Source organism: Sphaeramia orbicularis, chromosome 7 (assembly GCF_902148855.1).
Source record: "Sphaeramia orbicularis chromosome 7, fSphaOr1.1, whole genome shotgun sequence".
In the NCBI taxonomy this organism is placed as follows: Eukaryota; Metazoa; Chordata; class Actinopteri; order Kurtiformes; family Apogonidae; genus Sphaeramia; species Sphaeramia orbicularis.
Genome location: NC_043963.1, coordinates 46,579,258 through 46,601,592, shown reverse-complemented (window position 1 = coordinate 46,601,592; position 22,335 = coordinate 46,579,258). Strand labels below are relative to the sequence as shown.

The window sequence follows — 22,335 nt, the reverse complement described above, 5'->3', positions numbered from 1 at the left end:
GCCTCCTGCTCCACCTCCGACGCTACTCCAGAACGCGCACGCCCGGACGCGCACACCAAGCGGTTTCTGAAACGGCATGTGGGCTGCGCCGTAGCTTTTGTTAGCCGTTGCTTTTTGTTTTACTAGGTGAGTCCGGACGTCCTGTTTTCGGTTTTACTTTTGAAAGGCTTTAGTTGCGGGGTCGTGTTTATTAGGGTGGGGGTAGCGGTATGTGGCCAGGTCTGATGGTCCTGTACAGGGTTGGTCTGAACCACATACTGGCCTTTTGTTAACCCTCCGGTATCCAGTCCACCAAGGCCCTTAGTAAGCACTAAGTGTGCCTTTTTGGCACACTTGTGGAATAATGCCAAAAAAAATGTTCATACAGTTTGTTTTTAATTCTTTTACACTTTTTTCTATTTCATCAACTTGAGCCGTAAATAAAAATACCAAATACTTGATAATTGTCACATTTTTTAACCCTTTAAATGCTGTGTTTGTAATGTAAACAAACCATTTTTTTGGATGCAAAAAACACACAAAAAATTTTTTTTCAAATATACTACATAAAAAGTGGATCAAATATTATTTGATTTTTGCAGCCTGGCATATGTCAATGATTAACTCCAACATTGGTTGATTTGCATGATTATTTTTGGTGCTTGGTCAAATGTTCAAAAATACTAGCATCCTTCACCAAGTGTGCCAAAAAGGCACACCTAAAAATCAAACTATTAAATATTACATATCGATTTATTTTTCTGCTCTAATTTGATTTTAGTTTTGTAAATCAAGGTCAACCCTAGTCATACATATCAAATGGAAGAAATAGTGCGTTTTAGGCACACTTGGAAGACAGATGCTAGTCTTGTACTTTTCTCTTGTTTACAATGTGCGCATTTTAGTTGGTGGCCAGAATTTTAAAGATCATGCAAAAATGAACAACTTTTGAATTCTAACCTTATTTAAATTGTGAAAAATAATATGAAGTTTTTTAGAACAAAGTGCAAAGTGTGCCTAAAAGGTGCACCTGGATACCGGAGGGTTAAGTTTGCCAGCTCACCTTGGTCTTTGCTTTTCCTTTGAAACTTTGGGGGGGGGGGGGGGGTTGTTTAGGGCACAGGAAGGGGTTAAGAATGGGATAGATCTATTCTTACCTTTAAGTAAAAATAAACAGTTTTGTAAATTGAATCCTTTCGCCTCCTGTGTCCTATGTTAAATATGTTGCAACCTTTGGGTCATAACAAAATTCAAGACTTTTAAGACTTTTTAAGACCTTGCAGGAACCCTGATATAAATAACATCTGTAGGTTGAGGTTATTACACAGGCCTGTTACTTTGAATGTGTTTAAGTGGGTGGTTGTGGCTCAGTTGGTAGAGCAGGTCGTCCAATGACCAAAGGGTCAGTGGTTCGAATCCTGCTTGCTTGTCGAAGTGTCCTCGGGCAAGACACTCAGCTGCCTACTGGTGTATGAGTATGTGTGTGAATGGGTGAATGTGAGGCTTTGTAAAGCGCGTTGGGCACCATAAAAGAGTGGAAAAGTGCTAAATAAGTACTGACCATTGTGTTTACAGTGCATTGTAAACACACACTGTAGTGATTGTAAAATTAATATGTAGCACTTTAACTTTTGAATGTACCATACTTTCCGAACTATAAGCCGCTACTTTTTTCTCGTTTTCAACCCTGCGGCTTATACAACGATGCAGCTCGAGTATAGATTTATACGGGCTAACGGACACCAGGAGGCGCTCTAGCAGGAAGTGCAAAAGTGAGACAGACAGGTGGAAGAGGTGATGCGAAGAGGAGAAGTTTTAATCTTAACTTTTAACAATCATTTTGTGTGTCATGCACAAACCCTCATCATGGAAAACACACAAAGAAATGCATATTTTGCAGTTTTTAAGTTAAAAGCAACTGTATGGAAGTAAATCTGTCTCATCAGATTTTGAATTATAAAAGCCATTGAATATCTAATGTTGAATTTTTTTGCTCTGAAATTAAGTAGCTGAATTTTTTTTGCACTGAAATGAAGTATCTGAATTTTTTTGGCTCTGAATTCAACTATGTTCATAAATTTTTAATAAAAAATATTCAGATGCAAAACATTCAGAAGCAAAAAATTCAGAAGCAAAAAATTCAGATGCAAAAATTCAGAAGCAAAAAATTCAGAAGCAAAAAATTCAGAAGCAAAAAATTCAGATGCAAATAATTCAGATGCAAAAAATTCAGATCAAACATCCGGGACACCAAGGATAAGCAATCGAGTCTATCTCAAGTCGAACCAACAGCCAACCAATCAAGTTACGTTAGGTTGGTCACGTGACGCCGATGCAGGAAGAAGGTCAACTAGTGGGTTCCCTCCAGAACTGAGCGCGGATCTCCTTCATCAGCTCTCCTCCCCGTGCTACCGTGGGTCCGCTATGGATGCGAATGATGGCGCTTCGGTAAGTGTATTAACTCTTTTATTTGGCATTTGTGTCGTGTATTTTTGTAAGATTCGGTGATACATACGAACGGACACTTTGCACATTAACAGAATCTATTGGACAGTATCTACACAGAACTGTGGTGTTCGTTAAAATTGTGTTAGCATTGCTAAGGCTAACTGACCATAGTTTATTGTCAGTAAGGTAGGGCAGTGCTTATGATCGGACTGACATAAAAGTTATGACTGTAACAATAGCTGGGTACTAAATCTTAGTAACGTTTAACCACGTAAAACTTCATCTCTGTGCAATTAATTTGCATTGGGCAGTGATACCCCTTTTCCACCAATTATAAGCTAGTGCTAGTTCGGTGCCGATGCTAGGGCCAGTGCTAAACTGGTTTCAACCGGATGCCTCCAAAGAACCGGTTTGGTTTTCCATAGACCAAGAGCCCGGTCAGAGCCACGCCAAGTCACCACAAGTAACGGCGTTAAAGTTAGTAGTTTACATTTCTCATTAGCATGGTGGTAGCGTCGCCGTTTTCCTAATCAGTCAGCTTCTCCGTAGTTTATCTATTTTATTGATTAAATAGTACGGTAGCGTTCACACAAGCTACATTTCCCCAAGCATTTCTCAAGCAGAGCTACAGATGTAAACTCTGAATGTAGTGTAGGTAACTTAATGAATATGTCAGTGGAGCCGCCATCTTGGTCCGGGGAAGCCCTCCTTTTGAATGAATGTCAGTCGGGGCCAAGGTGTATACAGAATTAAATCACCATAAACCAGCAAATTTTAGAAGCGATGTTTTATGTCTTCTTTCGTCACAAATGCCAGACCTGTATTTACGATCGAGCCGTGAGTAAAATGAGAGAGAAAAGAGGTTTTTGTCAATATTGTCTACTTTATGTTGTAAATGTAGCTAACCCGCATATTGGTAATTTTTCCATTCAAAATAAACTTCACGCCTTCTACATGCAGAAAATAGGCCAATATTACTACTACTTATGCCTGTGAAAAGTCTACACGTGTTATTGAGTTATTTGTATTGTTAATATTTTTAGTATTATTAGTTTGGATATATATATTTTTTTATCAAAGTGATAATATGTAGCTAAAATGTAGATGTTAGTGAGGTCACATCCAGATAATTACATCAGAACAATAAGGGTTGGAAAAGAGCAGATTTTCAGCAATCAAAGGAAAATTATGTCATTTCTCTGGCAGAGGGTCTGAAGTTCAGATAGCCTGGCTTTAATAATTATTGTTTTTTTTTTACCTGTGTATCTGTTTGACAGTTATACTGATCACCAAGATAGCAGTAACGTGAAATGTAGAGTAATAAGTAGCTTAGCTCAGCACACTATCCAAGTTACAAGCTTGTCCAGCAGTGCCTTTATAGGGTTCCCTTCATAGATGACCATTCTTTTCACAGCATGCTATAACAGGACTTATTGTGCAATGGTGCCAATAAATGCAGCTGATTCTGAGTTGTATAAATGTCTGATTTAGCAATTTTTACTACAGATTACATACATTCCAAACATCTGGTCTTACAATCATGATTTTGTTTTCCTATTGGTAGTTTACATTATACTACTTTTTTCTCTCTTAGGAATTGCTGCTTAATCATCTTTTAGAACGACTTCGCTCTCGACTGGAGCATATTCTGGGACGCATGCCCCTGGATCTGGACTTCTTAGAGTTTACATGCACACAAGAACTTGTGTTTTTAAATGCTATGTCCCATCAAGTAGCTGTTGATCCAGCTATTTTAGATGCACTGACACAGCTACACAGTATTATCAACATGGAAAAAGACAAAATGAAGCAACACACTACAGTTGTGCAGTTTGAGCAAGGACCAGCTGGGCGACAACGAATGGTCATATCCCCAGACCACCTATGCAACCTACTGGAGCTCAATCTGTCCATCCCATGCATTGCTAAACTCTTGGGGATGTCCAGAAGCACAGTGTACCGACGCATGGCTGAGTATGATCTCTCAGTAACAGCACTATACGGCACCGTGACAGATGAAGAGTTAGACCAGTGTGTGAGAGATATTAAGTCCAGTCAGCCTCACTCTGGATATCGAATGGTGAAGGCACTTCTGCAAGCCAGAGGATTGAGGGTGCAGTATAACCGTGTCCGAGCCTCCATGCACCGTGTTGACAGCACGGGTGTCATATCCCGCATGGTCCACTTAGGGTGCATTGCTCGAAGGACCTATTCAGTTCCAGGCCCCCTGTCTTTGACTCATATTGACACGAACCATAAATTAATACGGTAATTTATTTAAGTAATCTACCTTGACATAATGAAAGTGATTTCAGAGTATGTTTGTAAAGTTTGCAGTGGTAAACAGTATGCAGCATAACACATTTTTTTAGCGCATCCTTCATGCTACTGTACATGCACCATCACAGCTAACATCTTAAAAAGGCACGCATGTTGTCCATTACATTCAGTGTGTTAAACACTTTTTTTCTTACTTGTGGTATGTTCTATGCAGTTGACAAACTCAACTTTTTCATTACAGCTACAACATTGTTATCTTCGGTGGCATTGATGGTTTTTCCCGTAAGGTAAGCACATTTGTTAGGACAAAATGTCTTTTTATAATTATTATATATTTGAGTGTTGTGGTGTAATTGCATTTGTGCTGCAGATAATGTATCTTGGTGCAGCCTCCAACAACCTGGCATCAACCACACTGGCTTTCTTCCAAGAATCTGTTGTGAAGTTTGGCTTTCCTCTCAGGTAAATGTATATTTTAAACTAAAACTTTTTACAGTACAACCAGTGAGAGAAATGAACAAAGTACATTTACTAAAGTATTGAACTTAAATACAATTTTATGGTACTTGTACTTTGGTTGAGTATTTGTATTTTATGCCACATTACCTAATATTTCCACTACACTATAATTCCGAGGGAAATATTGTACTTTAAAGGTTAAGGTATATTTTATTGTCCCACAGAGGGAAATTTGCTTTGGGCATACATACACACAGACACGACACTGTGAGACAAACGTGTGTGTGTGTAAATATATATATATATATATATATATATATATATATATGTATATGTATATGTATATGTGTGTGTATATATGTATATATATATATATATATATATATATATATATATATATGTGTGTGTGTGTAAGGGTAGAGACTGCGATCTGGTAGGATCGGCGATTCTACCAGTAGAGACTCCGATTGTAGTCTCTACCAGTAGTATATATTATATATATATACACACACACACAACAGGGTGGGGAAGCAAAATTTACACTGAACATTTAGTTGTTTTTTCTCAGCAGACACTACGTCAATTGTTTTGAAACCAAACATATACTGATGTCATAATCATACCTAACACTATTATCCATACCTTTTCAGAAACTTCTGCCCATATGAGTAATCAGGAAAGCAAACGTCAAAGAGTGTGTTATTTGCTGAATGCACTCGTCACACCAAAGGAGATTTCAAAAATAGTTGGAGTGTCCATAAAGACTGTTTATAATGGAAAGAAGAGAATGACTATGAGCAAAACTATTAGGAGAAAGTCTGGAAGATACTATTAAAGAAGAATGGGAGAAGTTGTCACCCCAAATATTGAGGAACACTTGCGCAAGTTTCAGGAAGTGTGTGAGGCAGTTATTGAGAAAGGAGGAGGACACATAGAATAAAAACATTTTCTATTATGTAAATTTTCTTGTGGCAAATAAAGTAGCTACAACAGTAACACGCCGCTTACACACTTGTTTCAGAATTAATAATCTAAATGATGTCATATAATAATATATCAGAGCAAACCACTACTTTTACTGACATATTGCAAACTACATCAAGCTCACAGTACTTGTGTACTTTTACTGTAGCAAGATGTTTCATGCAGACCCTTTCCTTGTAATGACGCACTTATTACATTGTTGTATTGTTACTTTTGCTGCAGTAAAAGATCTGAATACTTATTACACCTCTAAGTACACCACATTGCCTTACACCATACTATCCCACACAACTAAGCTTAAAGGTACATTTAAATCGTTTTTTCATAATTGTACTCTCAGATACTTCAACCACTCATACTGTTTTAAATCAACCAAAATACTGTGACCAGCATTACATGTTACATATATATGATCTTGTAAGTATTGTGTGTCTATTTTAGGGTACGTGGTGATCAGGGGGTGGAAAATGTGGGTGTTGCACGCTTGATGTTTACTGTCCGTGGCATAGGAAGGAGCAGCTTTATATCCGGGAAGAGTGTTCACAACCAACGGTTTGTTCAACAGAAACAATCTTGCTAATTAAAAGCTGCCACCTCAGTGATGCTATGTGGAGGTAGTATGTTAGCATACAACTGCTAACAGGAATAATAATAATGGATTAGATTCCTATAGTTCTTTTCAAGGTTTCCAAAGCACTTTACATTATTGATCCATATTCATTCACGCTCACATTCTACCTCTGGTGGTGATAAACTACATTTGTATCCACAGCTGCCCTGGGGCAGACTGATGGAGGCGTGGCTGCCAGTTTACACCAAACAGCCCCTCCGACCACCACTGAACATTCATATACATTCATACATCAGTGTACGACACTGGTGTGTAATTTTTGTGTACTTGTTGTGGATAAAAACCTTTTCGTAAAAGAAACAAATAATTTTGCCAGTTGTTTATTTGGGGATGTGAGAAGTTGATGTTTTATATTAAATTAAAATAGTTTTGTCAATTTTATAACTTTCCAGGATTGAGCGGCTGTGGAGAGACCTGTGGGTAGCTGTAACAAGCACCTACTATGATGTTCTCCACTACCTTGAAGAAGAGGGCTTCCTCAGCATTGCCAATGCTACACACCTCTTCTGCTGCCACTTTGTGTTCCTGCCACGCCTGCAGGATGACCTAGATACTTTTTGCAGTGGTTGGGACAATCACCCAATAAGAACAGAAAGCCACATGACCCCTAACCAGCTGTGGGTGCTGGGTCGTACACATCACCCAATTCCTGGACCAGATAACATTGAGGTACATGCATATAATGTGCTTTTCATGATCAATGTGGTTCACATGTTAAAGGAAATTAAATTAGAAACTAAGTGCAAATTGTATTTGAAAATGTTCCTATTTATCTAAAGAAGTACAGGGTGGGGAAGCAAAATTTACACTGAACATTTAGTTTTTTTCTCAGCAGACACTACGTCAGTTGTTTTGAACCCAAACATATACTGATGTCATAATCATACCTAACACTATTATCCATACCTTTTCAGAAACTTCTGCCCATATGAGTAATCAGGAAAGCAAACGTCAAGCAGTGTGTGATTTGCTGAATGCACTCGTCACACCAAAGGAGATTTCAAAAATAGTTGGAGTGTCCATAAAGACTGTTTATAATGGAAAGAAGAGAATGACTATGAGCAAAACTATTACCAGAAAGTCTGGAAGATACTATTAAAGAAGAATGGGAGAAGTTGTCACCTGAATATTTGAGGAACACTTGCACAAGTTTCAGGAAGCGTGTGAAGGCAGTTATTGAGAAAGAAGGAGGACACATAGAATAAAAACATTTTCTATTATGTACATTTTCTTGTGGCAAATAAATTCTCATGACTTTCAATAAACTAATTGGTCATACACTGTCTTTCAATCCCTACCTCAAAATATTGTACATTTTGCTTCCCCACCCTGTATATTGCAGGGTGGGGAGTTAAAAGATTAAAAAAAAAAAAATCCTATTTCTAGGGTCTGGACATTCCTGATATAGAGTGGGAAAACAGTGGACTTCCTCATGATGACCATTCAACCATCATTGTCCCCAACACAGAATGCCCACTTACTGATGGACAAATGACAACTTTAAGAGATGCAGTCAACCCAAGAGCAGCATCACAGTCTTGTGGCTGTGATATTTACATTGCTGCTGTTCAGTTTTGTGAGCAGTTTCTTTCTCTGTGAAAGAACTGATTGGAGATCTGGTCATACATGAACATACCTCACATTTCTTTATACTACTAATTTATAATGTACAGTGTTTGCTCTTGTTATATTTGTCTTCTTTACTCGTGTTTGCTGTGGTTTTATATTGTTATTGAATGTGTGTTATGCTGTTGCTACACTGTAATTTCTCAGTTTGGGATGAAGTACATCTATCCATCTATCTATGTTGAGATGTTTTTATAAGCAAGTTGTTTTCAAATTAGTGAGGATGTGTTAACATCTGGATAACTTCGAGTAACATGGGTTAACAGAAAAATTGAACTAACTTTGTACTCCTTAAAGGGGTTTACATATTTGCTTGGAGATATTGCAGTAATTTTAAAACTTCAAGTTATTCCAGTTGGCTCATTTGACTAGATTTATTCTGTTTTACATTCTCTGAAGAAAAAAACTTCAAAAATGTCATGTAATTTATGTGAAAGCTGAGGTTTACAGATGTTTTATAACACTGCAAAGGGCTTTCATGCCATTCACTTGTAACAGTGAGAAAATAAAATCAATACAGTCAAGTTCACTGCTAACAACTGCTTGAATGATTTCTTTTAATGCAGAGATGGTTTACAAGGAATATTATAAACTTCAAGTGTGCCAAATGTGTCTAAAACATGCAATATGCCTTAACTAATCAGGCATATTGGTTAAGTAAGGACGATAAGCATAACATTTCAACCTACAATTCTTAAAACTGAACAAACTAAATATCCACCAACCTTAAATCATGGCAGCATATGTCAGTGCACATCTTGTCTGGCAAGTACAGAAATGTATAAAAGTTCAACTAACAACTCTTAAAACGTAACAAAACTTTAAATATCCACCAAGCTTAAGTCACATCAACATACCTTAGTGCAAATCTTGTCTGGCAAGTGCAAATACAGGCTAGGATGTCACTCACACAAGACCAAATCCTGTCTGGCAACTGTAAATACAGGCTAGGATGTCACTTTTAAAAGATGCGTAATCCTTGTAGTGCCCTGGGATGCGCAACGTCTCGAAGCAGGTGGAAGCTGTGGGGCATCTACCCATGACTACCTCTACACAGAGACTTGTTGGTAGAATCTCCCATCCAGTCCAGAATTTGACCAGATTGGTCAATTCAGTTAGTGTTGCTATGGAGTAGATTAAAATGGATTAAATAATGAGCAAATATCAACAAAAAAATTAATACATATGATTTTGCTGGTCATCAGTAGATTAACTGTGGCAGTAACTGCTCAATAGAAGACTAATAAAACCCTTTATATAAGTTGTTCAAATAACAGTAATGTTTTGCACAAGACCAGTTAGACTACTGACTATTGAGCTGAAAACAGCAACATGACAAATTTATTAAAAAAAAAAAAAAAATCCAAGACCTGAAGTTTATGTTAACTATTTAAACAGTTAAGTAATTTTTATACAAACAGACAAATAATATTGAAAGTAGCACTTCCAAGTGTACTCTGTAAACCTACCATTAGCAATGAATTGTCGAAGATAACCAGACATGCGGCATTTGGTGTCAACTGAATAATCCTCATCATCCTCATCCTCACGTGGCCAAGTGATGCGCTGAAGAAGTACCTATATTGAAAAAATAGCATGGGAAAGGCTTCAATCATTTTTGCATCTTTGACATCCTTCTATTGCATATCACTTGCACTCTTTTGTAGTTGTTTAATCAAACATCACTTGTTGGTACTTTTTGAAAGTCTGTTGATTCTGGGTTACGTGATAATATGTATGAAGTAAGAAATAAAACAAAAAAGATTGAAAATAGACAGTAATAGATGCTGACCAGGTATGAACTATAATATTGGACAGTATTCAACGAAGGCATACTATGAAGAAAACTTTACAAGATCATAGTAAATTAAATTTACCTCGGGGCTGAAATTTCCTTCTCCCCGTTTTGGAAAAAGGATGGCCACTGTATCAGGTCTTTGAGTCAGTACTGTCCACATTGGGGTTTCTTTAAGACCTCGTCTCAGCTGCTTAATTTGTCTCGTAACACGTCCGATGACCTGTTAATAATAATAATGATGGATTAGATTTATATTGTGCTTTTCTATTAACACATACTCCAAGTGCGTACAATGGATCCATTATTCAGTCACACTCTCATTCTCACTCTGGTGGTGGTAAACTACATTTGTATCCAAAGCTGCCCTGGGGCAGACTGACAGAAGGGTGGCTATTAATACTAATAAGACAAATGGCTGAAAACATAAGAGTCTTTATCCTAAAGCAAGTAATGAGGCTCTTACTCCAGCAGGAGGAGAAGAAAGGAGGAGTCATAGGTGAAGAAACAACAGTCAACAGCAGTGTATATTCAAAACTTTCCCAGAACCTTCTGTTAATTTCAAATATTTTCAGGCCTGAAAGACTGTTCTAATTTCACAATTTTTCCTGGACTTTCATAACTGTGGGAACCCTGTAATAGGGAGTGTTCTCCTGCTCACTAATAAAATTCCCTGCATTTGCAATATTGCAGATCTCCCACCATCTGTTATTACTATCAACCGTGACATTCCTCCCCCCCTTGGGAATAAATAAACCAGGAAATGTGTAACAATTCAACGTTGTCAAACAGATTTTATGTTTTTAGCCATGAGCATTTATAACCCATACATCACTCGCATGATAAAAACAAAAAACAAGAATTGCCACATCTAACTTAGGAAACAGACATTTCTCAAATTTTACTCACAGCATGGATCAATAGTTTTTCAAAAAGCCATTTCCTGTTGTTCTCAGTCAGGGAAGGGAAGTCCCAGGCATGGGCTAAATCCTGGACACTTACTGTATCCTTCTCTGAGAGTTTGGATTCCCCTTCAAGCTTCAAGACAGAAGGAAGCAAATCAGGAAACAGATAAAGATGTGTAAAGCTCCATACTATATACACTTGTAAAAAGTACTGAATATAACACAGTACAGAGTGGAACAGTGAGTCCAATAAGCTCCACCTTCTATTTTATTTATAGATAACCAGCATTTGAGCTGCTCAATAATAAGGATTTTTTATATATATATAACATTTACATAAATACAAAAGTATTAGAAATCTCATTCACTCCCTCTTCATTTGACAAGCTTAATTTAGCCAAATATAAATGTCACTCATCGAAGACAATGGATACTCAATGAAAGGGTGGCCCAATGGGCATAAAATATAACATGAGAGAAATAACTTAATTTTATTTTCATTAAACATACAAGTGCAATTGTTTCTCTGATGTCCAGGTCTGGACAGTCCTCTAGTGTAACAGTTGCTGTTTCAGGACTTCCACCAAGAAGGACATGAACAACAGCAGGGCTGAATCCCGACAGGCATGGTCCTCCATGAAGAAAGGAGTGGCCTAGCATTCTCCCCGCCACCAAGAACATATCACTTTCCACAAGGAAATGAGAGGCTGAAGGGACTAGATGACCAGGCTCTCCTTCAAAAAGCCGTGTAACATTGGAGTTTGCTGTTCAAGACAGTAAAAACATTAAATGACAACAGAAAACAGGCTTCCTTCCACAGTACAAAGACATTAAGGGTAATATTGCTCTTAATTGCCTCTCGGTATGAATATGAGTGTGAATGTTTGTCAGACGGTATGTGTTAGTTCTGTGATAAACTGGAGATCCTAGTTCTCAACAATACAGGCATTATACGTTCAGTAGAGTCTTTTGTACCTTCAGGGTAAAGCAAACATACAAAAAAAACACTATAAACTTGTCGACACATTACTTAAAAACATCTTTAAGCAACTTATAAGAACAGCATTTGCAATAATGCCATACAAATAACATACATACCAAAATTGATGCAAAACCCAGACTTCAGCTTTTCTATACATGTTGACAAAAAAAAGCGAGTTACCCCCTGTCCAATAGCAGTATCACCTGTAACATAATGCAAGATATAATTGACAGAATAAAGATAAAGAAAATACTTAAAGTAGTTTTTAACAACTATAAATTGAAATTGGAGCTACCTTCAAGTCTGCAATTCAGGGGCCGTCCCCATTCCACATTAGGTCGCTTGTAGAAAGAGATAAGGGCCATATCCTGTTCAGCAGGACTTCTTCTGATGTCCATGCTGAGAAGTAAAGGAGTCTCCACTTCATGAATACGGAGAAAGCTGTCCACACACTGAGATATGGCCTTGGTGGGGTCACTGACAGTTAACCAGCCTAAGAAGAAAAAAATAAAAACATGGTTGTTTATTTATGCTCAACTGTCAAGATAGCAAAAAAAAAAAAAAAGTAACATGTTTGTTCAAATCACAAGTCAAAGCCATCAAGCCTTACTTAGGCATAAATAAAGTAACACTAGTAATTATAATAAAGATTCATTGACTACAAATATATTAACATGTGAATAAATGTGAGAATTACTCCGGCATTCCAGAGTCACCGAGCTTTAAAGCCTTTGCTGAGATTGAAAAGTATACATAAAATTGTTGTAATATCCAATCACTGCTACGCTCCTTATTATGGTGACTTTTGAAGGTAAACAATTCATAGTGTATATCAAGAAAGAGTAGGTCATGCTTTGTTACATGCCAATTTTTGCTGCACTGTAACACTGTTTACCTTTACCTTCCTGTGTCACTGCTAACTTTGAGCAGCACCTACCATCTGTGACTGCTGCACATGTTCCTGATGGGCCAGGCATTGCGGCTTGCTCTTCCATAATGACAGTGCTTGCATGCATCACTTCATTTCCTGCACTACAAACATAACATTTTGTGTGTTATAGTTGTGCTGCATGTTAAAGTGTAAAACAATTGCTGATGAGAGAAAAAAAAACTAACAGTAAAAAGTAAATGGCTACCTTTCCCCACATGAAGAAGCATGTGCCTCAATAAAGTCAGTGGGAAACATTTTTGTGCAGACAGGACATTCCTGCATATCTGCTGCTGAGAAATTGAAGTTACAAGCAAAAAATGACTATTATTTTCAAACAAACTGTCTCTGAATGTATTTTGTTTATTACTATATTATGTGCTAACAAATCTTAAACAGAGAATTCTTACATTTGCTCTCTTCCGGGTCTCCACTATCCACATTAATCAGGTTATCATCACTGCCAACATGAATAACATCACAAGACTTGATGTGCTCTGTCAGGAGTGGAAGGGGAACTGCTGCTTCACACTTTTGACATGTGGATTTTGGCATGTTTCTAAAGGCGTCGTCAGTTAATGGAAGGGAATTTGTGCTAAGCTCTTCTTGAATAGGGGCGATGTAAAGATTTTTACCCCCACGACTTGCAGCCTTCAAGAGCTTGCCTGTATAGCCAGTGTCGTCAGGAGCCACAAGAGAGAGTTTTCGGCTACCCCATCCACCTGTAGAAAATATTGCAGAGGAAAACTAGATTGTGAAGTCTCAACAGTTCATTAGGTATATATCATATCTAGAAGGTCAGTCAAAGCAACTAAACTTCTTGTCTGACTGCAGTCCAGACTGAAGTCATCACCTGTTTTTATACTTGACTTACAAATATAAAATATAATTACTACAAATAAACAACTAGTTAGCAGTTGCTGATATGCATTTAGACAAACTAATAAACATTCACAAAAAATTCTCAAATAATAGCCTACATGAATAAACCTAATAATAAATGTACAGAGATGAGTTTGAAGAGAATATTTTAAAGTTTGACATAGGTGTCTGTTAGAATGAGGTAACAGTGTGTTGCATAATGTGCAGTTCGCTACTGCATATGTACTTTTTTTTAGATGAATGAGCAACACCAACACACAAATTTGTGTTGGCCTACCTGAGGATGTGTAAAGCAGCCACCCGCCAGTAACTGTCCCCAGTTTTGGGAATAAAACTTTGAGGGCATCACATAACTGTAAGGGAAAAAATCATACAAGTGTAACCTCCAAAAGAGAATCAAAACTCATCATTCAAATCAGAAATAGCACTCATCACACTGCATGACAAGTAAGCTAGGTTTCATTCACTCAATCCACAATCTATGGATTTATGTGTCAGTGAGGTACTTTGGATATACTGTTGTCCTCAAAATGGAAATAATTCTAAGTAATAATTACCACTAACCCATAGTTTTGTTGCTTTTACTTGAGCAAACATAATTGTATCTTTGGTTCTACAAAAACCTTACTTGAGATGTGTGCATACAATAAATGAACATAGTTGTTTTTCATGAACATCACAGTATATCAGAATATAATATACAATATACGGATTCAATTTTTAAAAAAATAACTGCATGATACTACCTCTTCATGTGTTGTGCTCTCATCTAGATGAGCAGTCCTACGACCCAGCCCTGCCTGCAAATGGATGATTTGTTCCTGCTCTTTTGGAGTTTTCTCAAACTGCTTTGGCAGCAAGTAGAAGGCCACTTCAAGTGGCTTGAATTTCTTGGCAGGAACAAGATTGGCTGCTGGAAAGCGTCTCTTTCCTCGAGACTTTGTAAAAATACCTGGGAAGGACCTATAGAAAATAAAAGTGTTAAAGCATGAACTAACATATTAACTGTTTTTTTTTTACTACACTGAAAGATCATGGACAAATTTGAACATTGTTTTGCATGACATATGAATATAGAAAAACATGGCACTCTACTGTATATTCTCACTAGGTTCCAATAAAGTGCAGTGGGCCATCATTTAGACCTTAAAAACCCATGATATTTTTTTTCTTTACATAAACTAATTTCACATGAGCCTCAAGTGAAATAGGTCTTTCTAAATTTTACTGAATGATCACAAAACATCAGATGCTTTCTTCCAGAATTTACTAACAGATTTTAAAGTTCGCTATACTAGTAAAAAGCAGAGCATGCAACCATACAATGTCTATTACTCACTGTAAGTAGCAGGAAGAATGCTCCCTTTGCCAAAATATGTAAACACAAGGCTAGCATTAAAAATAGGATGTATCCTTTCAGTCTTTACCTGGTCATTTCCATTTGCACAGAGGGTCTTTCTTGCTGATAGGCTATACCACCATGGTGACCTCCCTGCCTCTGTTCTCTGCAGGATTGTATCCAAGAATATTTATTAACCATAGATGAATCTAGAATTTATTGATTAAAGTAAGCCATATGTAGGCCTACATGAATTTGTTGAATACTAAACCTCATGTCTTGATTTGCGATATCACTGCCCTGTTGTCTCCCTGTCGATGCGAGTAACTGCAGTAAGTGCCTGGCTGACTGCATAACATCAGACTGACTTCCCTGTCATCAGAAATACAGCACAGAGTAAGAAGGATCTTACAAATTAATAGCCAAAAGATGATGTTATATGACGGCAAAAAGTTAAACATAATTAAAGTTTGGTTACAGATATATTACTGGCCGTCCATTTGTGCTTTTTTTTTACCCTCGACCCACGGGCCGCAGGCACTGTCGTCTGTCCGTACATATGTGCTTAGACTTTGCCGTGGACTGATTTGACAGTTTTGGATAAAGTTAAGCTGCCAGTAACTTAACTACCCAGCTTTTGTTACAGTCAGAACTTTATAGCTCCGCTTGAGAAATGCTTGGGAAAATGTAGCTTGTGTGGACTCTACCGAACTATTTAATCATTCATTTTCTGAACCCGCTTTATCCTCACTAGGGTCACGGGGGTCGCTTGGAGCCTATCCCAGCTACATAGGGGCGAAGGCGGGGTACACCCTGGACATTTCGCCAGTTCATCGCAGGGCTACTATTTAGTCAGCTTCTCCGTAGTTTATCTATTTTATTGACTATTTATCTATTTTATTGACTATTTAATCAATAAAATAGATAAACTATGGAGAAGCTGACTGATTAGGAAAACGGCGACGCTACCACCATGCTAATGAGAAATGTAAACTACTAACTTTAACGCCGTTACTTGTGGTGACTTGGCGTGGCTCTGACCGGGCTCTTGGTCTATGGAAAACCAAACCGGTTCTTTGGAGGCATCCGGTTGAAACCAGTTTAGCACTGGCCCTAGCATCGGCACCGAACTAGCACTAGCTTATAATTGGTGGAAAAGGGGTATCACTGCCCAATGCAAATTAATTGCACAGAGATGAAGTTTTACGTGGTTAAACGTTACTAAGATTTAGTACCCAGCTATTGTTACAGTCATAACTTTTATGTCAGTCCGATCATAAGCACTGCCCTACCTTACTGACAATAAACTATGGTCAGTTAGCCTTAGCAATGCTAACACAATTTTAACGAACACCACAGTTCTGTGTAGATACTGTCCAATAGATTCTGTTAATGTGCAAAGTGTCCGTTCGTATGTATCACCGAATCTTACAAAAATACACGACACAAATGCCAAATAAAAGAGTTAATACACTTACCGAAGCGCCATCATTCGCATCCATAGCGGACCCACGGTAGCACGGGGAGGAGAGCTGATGAAGGAGATCCGCGCTCAGTTCTGGAGGGAACCCACTAGTTGACCTTCTTCCTGCATCGGCGTCACGTGACCAACCTAACGTAACTTGATTGGTTGGCTGTTGGTTCGACTTGAGATAGACTCGATTGCTTATCCTTGGTGTCCCGGATGTTTGATCTGAATTTTTTGCATCTGAATTATTTGCATCTGAATTTTTTGCTTCTGAATTTTTTGCTTCTGAATTTTTTGCTTCTGAATTTTTGCATCTGAATTTTTTGCTTCTGAATTTTTGCTTCTGAATGTTTTGCATCTGAATATTTTTTATTAAAAATTTATGAACATAGTTGAATTCAGAGCCAAAAAAATTCAGATACTTCATTTCAGTGCAAAAAAAAATTCAGCTACTTAATTTCAGAGCAAAAAAATTCAACATTAGATATTCAATGGCTTTTATAATTCAAAATCTGATGAGACAGATTTACTTCCATACAACTGATGTGTCTGTCCAAGAAGGAAATAGAGCTGTTAAACTCACTGAAGTAGATGACTTCAGTGGTTTCAATGAGCAGAAGGAAGATGAAGATAGAGATCAATGACTTTTCTGGGTTTTTGAACCAGCCTGTTCCTACCGTTTTACTGCCGTGTTACAGGCACTGTTTGGAAAAAAGCAGTTAAGGTATGGAAATAAATATTTAAATAATCTTTCTGTTCACCATCTTTCTGTGTAAATATCTCATGTCACAATGTGGACACCTGCAGCTTATAGTCAGATGCGACTTAAAGTCAGACGCGGCTTAAAGTCAGGTGCGGCTTGTATTCCAGTGCGCCTTACAGCCCAGAAAGTACGGTAATTTTCATCTTGTTGTCAATTGTCAGACTCACTAGAGTGGTGTGAAAGTGGAGTGTAGAGTGGAAGATCATTCTGTAGAATTTAGTGGAGTGAATGTGAAATCTTACAGGTTTTTAACCACTGAGACATGGGGATATTCCAGGATGTCACCACCAGCACCATGGACCGAGGTACTTCCACACTGAGAGGCTTTACCACACTCATATCCCTGAAGAACACAGAAACACACACAATGTTAAAGATAACCTGGCATCACTCACTCAGAACTTCACGACAATTGAAAGCCTTTTGGAGATACTTCTATTGATATTTAAATGTTGTCTGTTGGAGTTATAGTTGTATGTCCCTCACCTCATCCTACCCTATGGTGACTGTTAAAAAGTATAAAATATAATATTTAAGGTCCTTGTTAGAGGTGTTTGGTTTGTCTTGGGATTTCAGTTAAGGATATATTAACTCTGGTCCACACACCAACATAACTGGCAATGGAAACGCATGGATGCAAACCATTGTGTTGAAACCAAGACCAATTCATAACACCAGACTACAAATACAAGGCTCATACTACTGTCCAGTTGTCTCCTCCTCCACTGTAGTTATTGTGCATTATTTTCATGCTATCGCTTGTGTAGTTGCTGTATCTATTTCAAATATTGAAAAATGTTGATAACTGATCTAACAACTAATTCAAATGAATAAAAAAATATATATATATCAAGCACCATTTAGTATGATGCCATTATAAAACTTACCTTTCTCTGAACTTGCCAATACTGAGCCTGTTTAGATGACCATAAAAGTCCAATAACTGGCAGTAATCGGATAATTGTAATAATCAGATCTGACACATTTACATGCACTTAAAAAAATGCAGTAATCAATAAACCCTGATTTAGATGCTCCAGTCCATTATTAGATTTCTTTCGGAGTACGTACATACATAATGATGGTAGACTTCAACTTCCTGTTGTCTTCTGCTCACGTTTGACTATGTAACTTCTGTTCTGTATGATTTTAATTGTGTTTACACGTGCAGACATAAAAGAACAAAATAAATCAGATTAACATGTATACATGCAGGGGTATTGAGGAGAAATCCAGGTGTGTTAATCTGATTCCTCATACTCAGATTACTGCTGTTTTCTGATAAAACATATCAGATTATACTGTTTCCATGATCTGATAACTCCAGAAATCAGATAATGATTGGAGTATTTGTGTGCATGTAAACAGGCTCACTGATTTCCACCATCCCTGGCCTCACTTAAGTGTCAAATATTACGGAATAATAGTTTCTGAAAAACCCCAAAAACATCTGCATACGGTACAAAACCTACAAAAAATGCCATATAATACAGCTGTATTACTGTTAAGACCACCTAAAGACCCAGACCAGAGTGGAATGAGGCAAAGCAAGTCAAGACCTGATAATTTATGAGTATTTAACCTTTCTCATCCTTCCATTGATCAGAGAAAAAATGCAACTCATGAATAATAATTTGTTGACAACTTTGTCACCTCACTCTCTCTGATCCGGTATTTTTTTCCACTGAAAATTTCCATTTTTACTTTGCACATTACAGTTAATTGTTGCATTTTACTGTTTGATTGTCCAGATTTTCTTTTTTTTTTTTACCAGTTCTGTTTTTATATTTCTTATTTATTATCAGGGTTCCCACTCTTTCCCTTCAATCATTTTCCAGGTTTTTCAGGATGCGTGGGAACCCTGATTATGTAGGGTGTGTTTGCTCTTGTGTTCTATTTTTTATTCTTGTATTCTATTTTTACTGTTTGTCACGCTGCTGGTGCGCTGCATTTTTCCAGTTTTGGATCAGTTAGGTAGCTTCTGAGCTAACCTCGATGTAAAACAAAATGAGCTACTCCCTATATCAGTTAAGAGTTAAATAACAGTTGACACATGGGGGCGAGGTCAAGGGCGTCACAGATGGACAGCCCACTACTTTTTGATTCATAACTTTTGAACCAGACAAGTTTAAGACAAATAAATACATAATTGGAAAGGTCCAAATGCCATCTTAAACATACTCAAAGGGCAAAATTTTGTTTAAAATATTTTCAAGTGAAAAATATCAAAAACTACTGTGTCATTGATGGACAAAATATTAACGTCTATTTTTGCAAGAATTACAAAGTTCTCAAAAGTGAAGTTCCTATGACATTTTCATCCTAAAATGTATTCAGTGTATACCTTAAACCCTCTATTTCACAGGTGTCAAACATGCAGCCCGGGGGCCAAATCCGGCCCGCCAAAGGGTCCAATCCGGCACCTGGGATGAATATGTGAAATGTAAAAATTACACTGAAGATATTATCAATCAAGGATATTCAATCTAAAGTGGGTCAGACCAGTAAAATACTATCATAATAACCTATAAATAATGAAAAAAAGCTAATTTTTCCTTTTGTTTTAGTGTCAAAAAAGTAAAACTACACAAAAATGTTTACATTTACAGACTAGCCTTTCACAAAAAATATGAACAACCTGAAATGTCTTAAGAGAAGTAGGTGGTATTTTAACAATATTCTGTCTGTTACTAAATGTTTTGTGTATTTGTAGATCCGCTGTGATCTGTAAGTTATAATGCACATGTATAAATGATAAACTGAGGTGTAATATTGTTAAAATTACATTTGTTTTTCTTAAGAATTTTCAGGTTGTTCATATTTGTTCATGTTATGTTAAAGTATGGTTTGTGGATGTAAACATTTTCATTACAGAACTGTACTTTTTTCACTCAAAAACAAAGAAAACTTTGGAGTGGACAATATTTATAAGTTTTTATCCTATTATTTACATTATTTTACTGGTCCAGCCCACTTTAGATCATATTAGGTTGAATGTGGCCCCTGAACTACAATAAGTTTGACACTTCTGCTCTATTTTACAACCTAATAATTGGTTAGAGGAAAAAAATATTTTATCACACCTAAATAGCAAGAGTTTTGACAAATGGCAGCATCACAGGTGGACAACAAAAGTAAATATCAAATTAAACATTTTTTAATTTCAATTATCAATATCATATACATTTTTTTTTTTTTTTTTACAATATTTACAACATAGAAATAACATTAATATTATATTCAAATGTATTTTGCATAGAAATATGCATTTATTAATTTTAAACACTGTGTTTAGAATATGACATAAATAACAGTCAAATATCAATATATTTGAAATAAATGTAGTTTATTTATGACTGTTTCTAAAATGAACCCAGAATGACGGCAGAAGACTTTGTCACTTTCCAAATATTCACACTCATAAAACTCCTCAAATTTTTTTTCCACAATTTTTTTCTCATTTCAAAATACATTTCCCTGAAAATATAAGTAATTACCTATCCAAAAATATAAGTTTGGTGTAGATTATTGTCATATAATTTTTTTGACCAGATGTTAACCTTCCCTTGACTTCACCCACATATTAATCACTGCAGTAGTTATTCAGTACCATCCTACATAGTAAATTATCCACACCTTACCTATTTTCCTAGTTAAATCCAGGTGGGGACTGTTTTTGGCCAGGCAGTGCACATTAGTGGCTAATATGTATAGCTAATATTTGTCTTTTTTTAAGTGAGGGGTGAAGAAATCTCTGAGGAGTTTTGGTGCAGAGGCAGAATGCCAACATTAGCCAGTTACTTTTACATGACTGTTCTTTATCACTCTTACGTGTTGGACTCAGAGCGGGCCTGTAAATGGTCTTGTATGGCAGCAGCTCCACTCACCACCTGGTGTTGTCTTTCTCTTCAGTAAAACCTGCTCCAGCCAACATGGTGGTGCCCTCACTCAGGTGACCCACAAAGTAGTTGCTGAAGTGGAAGGACACTGCATTCTCATAGGCACGCATCCACCTGTGACACAAATAGATCAGCACTGAAACAGTTTCTATTGTTACCCAAAGTTAAAAAAATGAGAAGAGGAATACGATTTACATTATTTCAAGTTTGCTCAAAGCAGCGATAAGTATCCGGAGTATCAATAGGTTGAGACAGTAATGGTATTCTTAATGGTATTGAAGAAAGACAAGTAGAAAATGAGTCTCCAATGTATTACAGCAACATAAAAGTTGTTTTCAGTTTCTGAGTGAGACGTTTGCTGGTGATGGATTTTTGCGATTTTCAGTCCAACTGCAAGACCTGGGATCGGATCTCTGAGGAGTGGATCAGCTAGTGGCTCAAACACACACACATCGTATTGACAGCTCCCGGTGTTCAGAGGAGATCAGGAATGTGGACGCTTCACTCAGACATGAATGCAACAAATCAGGTGGAAACAAAAGTGATCCATTGCAAAACTAGTAAAAGTCTGTCAAATATAGTCGAAGAAATGAACAGTTGGACGTGTAACTCATAGTTCATCTGTCTGACCTGTTTATGATCTGAACTACGATGCTAGCAGCCTAGAGCCCTGACATGAACAGGAGTAATAAATAAAACTGATTTCTTTTATGGTGAATTATTTGATATTTGTTTCCCATTATAATTTGGACAAAACAATGCTGTTGCACTTTTGTGCTATAGAATATTAATTCTCAAAACTGTATAAAGAAGTGGAAAGTTTAAAAGGTAACAATACAGTATGTTAGTGGCCAGTGGATAGGTTTATTATTTCAGATTTTTTTCTTCTTTCCTTTTTTTTTGTTTATTTTTGGTTTCTGTTGGATTTTCTTTCCATTTTGTTTTATTGTTGCCACACCCCCTTTTG

At 37.1% G+C, this 22,335-nt stretch overlaps 1 protein-coding gene across 3 annotated transcripts in view; it reads right to left on the bottom strand.

Annotated features, from left to right (window-relative positions):
* Window positions 1-22,335, bottom strand: part of LOC115422011 (protein-serine O-palmitoleoyltransferase porcupine-like) — a 54,055-nt gene that overhangs the window by 14,072 nt on the left and 17,648 nt on the right. The window contains exons 1-16 of one of the 3 annotated variants that reach the window (XR_003935779.1): window positions 16,717-16,931; window positions 15,510-15,610; window positions 15,327-15,404; window positions 14,646-14,862; window positions 14,177-14,252; window positions 13,428-13,739; window positions 13,226-13,310; window positions 13,027-13,121; window positions 12,385-12,582; window positions 12,206-12,292; window positions 11,618-11,871; window positions 11,112-11,240; window positions 10,285-10,425; window positions 9,877-9,985; window positions 9,265-9,531; window positions 9,133-9,169 (exon numbers count right to left, since the gene is read on the bottom strand). Coding sequence is in view for 2 of the 3 variants with exons in the window: in XM_030138042.1 (XP_029993902.1) it covers window positions 9,314-9,531; window positions 9,877-9,985; window positions 10,285-10,425; window positions 11,112-11,240; window positions 11,618-11,871; window positions 12,206-12,292; window positions 12,385-12,582; window positions 13,027-13,121; window positions 13,226-13,307; window positions 13,428-13,739; window positions 14,177-14,252; window positions 14,646-14,862; window positions 15,327-15,404; window positions 15,510-15,610; window positions 16,717-16,740 (2,121 nt within the window). In the remaining variant the exon portion in view is untranslated. Of the gene's footprint in view, window positions 1-9,132; window positions 9,532-9,876; window positions 9,986-10,284; window positions 10,426-11,111; window positions 11,241-11,617; window positions 11,872-12,205; window positions 12,293-12,384; window positions 12,583-13,026; window positions 13,122-13,225; window positions 13,311-13,427; window positions 13,740-14,176; window positions 14,253-14,645; window positions 14,863-15,326; window positions 15,405-15,509; window positions 15,611-16,716; window positions 16,932-17,711; window positions 17,813-21,356; window positions 21,483-22,335 lie in introns of those variants that run through there. The other 2 variants (XM_030138042.1, XM_030138043.1) reach the window with 2 other exon arrangements.